Genomic DNA, 6000 nt, shown 5'->3' on the forward strand with positions numbered 1-6000 from the left:
TCATCATGTTGGGGGGTTAATGTTAATAGCTCTTGTATGTCCAATTAATTTTGGAGCAAGAACCCCCGTAAGGAACCATACCGCCAAAGATAATTGTGTTCAATAAACTCAGTAACTTGCCAAAGTGGTCCTGTCTGAAATCGAGCGCAGCGTTAGTTCAGTCAGGCCACGTAGGCATAGTGCCGCGACAGCTGATGCGGTCAGCTGTCAAATCGCTCCAATCATTACTATTCTCCTATTAGACACGGGACATATATACGTGGCATCGCTGCTCGGTAAGTATGCTCAAACTGCTCGCAACCCTCCCTCCCTCCCCATTATAAGCATGAGCATATTACAGTGCACCTTCTGGTTGTCGTCTTCTTTTGTTCCAGATCACTACCTTTAAAGTCAATAAGGCTTCAAGTCCCGGCCGGCATGGACCTCACTGCTGAGAGACACTCATCCTCATAACCAAGCTACAGTATAGACGTCCTACTGCCATATCTACATGATACCACGATTCGCTCTTAAAGACATTACTAATGTCTAATTGTCTGTGTATTTTCAAGCTGATGGTTCCGGGGGTTAATGCTAAAGCTCTTGTATGTCCAATTAATTTTGGAGCAAGAACCCCCGTAAGGAACCATACCGCCAAAGATAATTGTGTTCAATAAACTCAGTAACTTGCCAAAGTGGTCCTGTCTGAAATGTATTTATTGTCCATTTTCATGACAATACCTCAGGATATTCTCAATAAGATCTGTAAGCACGTCTTTGCTCAAACCAAAACTACTTAATTTACTCAAAATATATAGTCTCTGCATAGATTTATTATAGATACAGTCCATATTTAGAGTTAAGTTCAAATGATTATCCAGAAACAATCTAAATAGTTAAATTTCCATATATTGTCTGGTATATATTGAATTGTTGTATATGGCTATGTTAGTGTTGTGTTGCTGAATTTAGTTACAGATGGTAGCCTACAGTTACATGAGAACCAAATGACACTGGAAAGAAAAATCTAAAGCATCTTGTTATTTTCACTGCATCCACAGCATAATATCAGACTTTTTCCTCCAGGGCCTACATTATAGAAAAAACAGTCTATCGTTATTTTTTAACTGAAGATATTGACATCTTCTCAGAGACAATAGCAAAATAGGCTACGATTGCTGAACTAATGTTTTTCCATGCGTTATTGCTTTTTGGACAACATAAAATAATTAATTTGCTCATCATCATTCAATGCTCTCTTTTTTTTATTTATTTATTTTATTTTTTTTATTAATATGAATGAAAATAGAACAATTTACAAACAGAGCATAGCATAAAACAGTGCAATACAAAGTGTGATATTAATTAGTAACAGGGGATCCAAAAATTAAATCGTAATATTTTAAGCATGTTTATGACTTTTTGTTTTTTAACAATTTCAGAGAAGACATAAAGCAATCAAATTCAACTAAAAATACCTTAAATAATGGGGATGAATTTAAGCATTTTTGTTTATGTATATAAAATTTTGCCAGCAATATTAGTAAGTTAACAACGTATTCAAGACCTTTGTTAACATTGTTTTCATAGTATACAATAATATCCTTTAAAGAAAAACAGTATTTATCCTTTACTAAATTAAATATAAATTCTGCCATTTCCTTCCAAAAATTTTGGGTAACATTACAATCAAAAAACTCATTCAATGCTCTGACCTACACAAACTACGAGCACATGACTGAAAGATGACGAGTTTATGAGAGTAGTTGTGGGCGGAGCGATGCATGTAGCCACGCCCCGAACGCGGTGCAAGAGGCGACAGGAGTCAGTGCTGAGATTCTGACCGGTTCAAGCTGAAAATGGTCGTTAATAGTGACGCTGACGAGGCTGTCAAGAGTGTGAATTGTGGAGCGTCGTCGACGAATGGCGGATGCAGATTCACACGTGGAGGTAAATTTTCTGTTCGGTTGATCAATTTCGCAGTTTTCACGTGCCACTCTGTTCAAAGCCCGCTAGTCCCGTTATCGTGTCATCATGTTCTGATAAAAAACGGACAATTCTAGCGTTTTATGCTTGAGAGATATCTTTACACTATATATTGTAAATTAATTTAACGTCATGCGAATATTTTCATTTCACAAACGTTTATCATAACAGTAATCAACTGACTGAGCGCAATAACCTAGAATAAATACGCATTTTAATAAATATTCGTTGTTGAACAACCAGATTTGCACATTAAATTTTATTTTTTATAAGAACAGTAGATAATGGTTATGGAATTTTAAAGAGTTCGGAAAAATAAATGACAGTAACATGTTCCTGCAGAACATTCTGACCTGTTTACACTTAGATTGTGCTTTTGTTGTTCTTTACTCTCTCTCTCTCTCTCTCTCTCTATATATATATATATATATATATATATATATATATATATTATCTAATGATTTTATCCTGTTCTGCTTTACAATTGTGAACTAACTCTATGCCGTTTATATAGTATCATATATTAAAGCGTTTTGCAAACACAATGTGGATCATACAATATTAGTAATATTAATATAGAAAATAAAAAGTATTATTATTTAGCACATGCATTTATCAAAGTAAACACACAAATGACCTAATAAATACTATGCGTTTCTATTTAGATTTTGCCAGATCTGGTGCTTTTAGCCACATTATTTCACACCAGCAGTGAAGCCAGACTCCAACATCAATTTTAGGGATCCCAAAATTCCCAGCAGATGCTGTCCAGTCCAACACCAACTGAATGACCCAACTAGAGGTGTAATAAAAAATATATTTAATTTTTTAAATATATATTTTTTACAAGCGTACTGAACAAGTGCAAGGTTAAAAACAGACCAGTGAGCAAATGTTTCATTCAATGCATATTGGAATGATTAAATATCACATTACAGATAATACATCTAAATGATTAGTGATGCACTTAAATGAAAAGGCTGGGTATTTTATGTTTACAATGTTGTTGATTTTATTATCATGTCTGTGGTTCTGGTTCACAGGTTACCCATTGTATCGCAGCTGATATCCAGATTTGATTGTATTAACAAGGTAATGGCAGACCTGATACTTGATGCTCAAACAAATACTTGACCTCTGTTGCTTTCTCTTGATCTTTTTAACTGATTCAAAATTCTTAATCTGTTTATTTTAGACCAAATGGATGTCCAAGTGCAAAGTCAAGAGCTGAATGAAGAGAAGAACCATGATAATGTCACAAAAAAGAATTTATCAAAAAACAGAAGAACTACAAAGACCAACAAGTCTTTCACTTGCCGCGAGTGTGGAAAGAGTTTCACACTAAAAGGAAGCTTTAAAAAGCACCAACTAATTCATACTGGCGAGAAGCTTCACATGTGTCCTCAGTGTGGAAAGAGTTTCATGCTCAAAAGCCACCTTAACAGACACGTGAGAATACACACTGGAGAGAAACCTCACGCATGTCAACAGTGTGGAAAGAGATTTTCACAAAAGATTCATCTCAGTCGTCATCTGCGCTGTCATGAAAAACCATTCAGCTGTGATCAGTGTGGCAAGGAGTTTAGATCCTCATCATATCTCAACAAACACCTGACAATTCACGCAGTCGAGAGGCCGTACTTGTGTCCAGTGTGTGGAAAGAGTTTTTCACGGCTGGCCAATTGCAAAAAGCACCAGAAGATCCATTCTTCTGTGAAAACTCATGCTTGTGTGGAGTGTGGCAAGACCTTCATTACACATGAAAATCTCAGAAAGCATCTGAAAAGTCACTCTGAAGAAAGACCGTTCACATGCACTCAGTGTGGATATGGATTCAAAGAGAAAGTCCACCTGAACAAACACATGAGGATTCACACTGGAGAGAAGCCGCACACATGCCATCAGTGTGGGAAGAGCTTCATACAGTTGTCGGGTCTCCGTTATCATATGCATCGTCACTCTGGAGAAAAAACATATAATTGTGATCAGTGTGAGAAGAAATTTACATCGTCGTCAATTCTAAAAAGGCACCTGATGGTGCATACGGATGAGAGGCTCCATAAGTGCTCTTTGTGTGAAAAGAGTTTTTCACGACCGGACAATCTGAAACAGCACCAAAAACTGCATGATGCTGTACGGGATCACATGTGTTTCGAGTGTGGGAAGAGCTTTACAGCAGCAAGTCAATTGACAAATCACCAAAGAATTCACACTGGAGAAAAACCGTTCAGCTGCTCGCAGTGTGGAAAGAGTTTCACACAAAAAAGCCACTTAAACAAACACATACATATAATTCATAGTGATGAGGAGCCGCAAACATCAAGTCACTCTCATTGATCAAATACATAATCTGAGATTCTGAAAATGCTTGTTTTTAATTTATGTTTGGAAAAGATGTTTTCACTCTGTTTTTCAGATAAAGTTGTTTTTACTTTATTGTTCAGATAAAGTTTTTACGTTATTGTTCAAATACAGTTTCTATGAAATATCAGAATTTATAGAGATGTTTTCCTTTAATTTTGGGGAGCAGCAGAACAGAAGTATTGCATTACATTCATAGATTTATGTTTTTTTATTCTTGTGTTTATTCTACATATTTCTTTAACCGAAAAGCCTCATTGTTAAGATGTGAACGAATAAATGCATAAATAATCTGTGAGAAATCTGTGCACTGCCAATTTTAAAACTTTATTTTAGTCTGATAAATAGTAATTGATGTAAACTATAAACTACCAAACTAAAAACAAATAAACCAAAGGTGAGCTAAATAAAGACAAATCTTCATCATGTTTCGTAAAGGGGAGTTCAAAAGCATACATTAAAGGAAGAGAGAAAGTAAGAAGATCTGTCTATGATCTGTCTGGGAAAAAAAAAATAAAAGTGCAGAGCCTTAAAAATTATACAGGATAAAAATAAAAAGCCACCTGTGAAAATGTTTCACACAGAAATGCTGCATTAAGCCCCACAGCGCTCAGAAAGAAGCCTCACACATGCCCTCATGTGGAGAAAAAAACCATGAACAAAATATTTCCTTTTATCATTCAAGGTGTGGAAAGAGTTTTTTCAGACAGGATAAATCCTCATGAAAAACCATTTAGCTGTGATCAGTGTGGCAAGAAGACAAACAATTTCTATGCATTTTTAATATATTTTTTATTTTTTTGACATCTGGACTTTGTGCACACAAGATATATGTAGTTGTGACCAAACGTCACAAAAAAAACTACATAAATGCATAGAAATTCATTAGGCCTATAGTTTCACAAAATTTAATTGGTTTGCACAGAAATCTGTGATCTCCAAAATACTTAAAGATTATTAAATGTTTGGCCTACCTTCATTTTCTTGCACCATAATGGGATTGAACAAGATGACTGAATGTATTGCTTTGCTGTCCAAATAGAGATGACATTGTCTCTTTTAATAGCCTACTAAGTATATTATCATAAAGAAGCACTTAATAACCCATTATTACATTACAACAATATTACCGTATCGACTACATGAGCCTTTGGTGCTTGAAACCCGGTAAAGACCTCTTGCAGCTATTCTGTATGTTAAAACTTAAAAAGTCATTTGAATGATTTATTGGACATTGCTACTGTTTTTGCACTGTGTGTGGAGTTTTCAGACGGTCCCTCATGCACCATAAGCAATTGCTAAAATAACTACTTCACTTCAAATTTGCCCTTCTCTACTGTATATCCTAACATTATATGAAGCGAATGACTGTAATCATTAAAAGGCTTGAGATCGAGTGCTTCACAAATAAAAAGTAAATGTTCAGAGTTCATGTTTCAGCATTTAAACAGCCAGAATCGATTCTAAATGGAGAATCAAATGTTTATAGTAACCTTTAGAAAAACTAAGTCATGATTTAACTTGTAGCTATTTGAAAGAAAAGGTGGAGGAGATTTTTTATTCTTTATGTTGATCAAGGTGAGTGTTCAGGTCTCAAGACACTTTACAGGTGACTTTTGTTTCCGTATTAATAATTATAAATAATTTTTAAAATATATTTTTTCAAAGATATTT

General features: G+C 35.0%; 1 protein-coding gene across 2 annotated transcripts; it reads left to right on the forward strand.

Moving 5' to 3' along the window:
• Positions 1-1702: 1702 nt before the first annotated feature.
• Positions 1703-4757, forward strand: LOC125249761 (gastrula zinc finger protein XlCGF8.2DB-like). 2 transcript variants are annotated; one of them, XM_048162141.1, is made up of 4 exons: positions 1704-1929; positions 2631-2767; positions 3009-3057; positions 3161-4757. In XM_048162141.1, exon 4 carries the CDS (start codon positions 3166-3168, stop codon positions 4300-4302), a length of 1137 nt encoding a protein of 378 aa, XP_048018098.1. In that variant the 5' UTR covers positions 1704-1929; positions 2631-2767; positions 3009-3057; positions 3161-3165; the 3' UTR covers positions 4303-4757. The 2 variants fall into 2 exon arrangements, with proteins under 2 accessions (XP_048018099.1, XP_048018098.1); XM_048162142.1 differs by lacking the exon at positions 2631-2767 and having other exon boundaries at positions 1703-1929.
• The last annotated feature ends 1243 nt before the right edge of the window (positions 4758-6000 follow it).

Source organism: Megalobrama amblycephala, linkage group LG16 (genome assembly GCF_018812025.1).
Source record: "Megalobrama amblycephala isolate DHTTF-2021 linkage group LG16, ASM1881202v1, whole genome shotgun sequence".
Classification (NCBI taxonomy): domain Eukaryota; kingdom Metazoa; phylum Chordata; class Actinopteri; order Cypriniformes; family Xenocyprididae; genus Megalobrama; species Megalobrama amblycephala.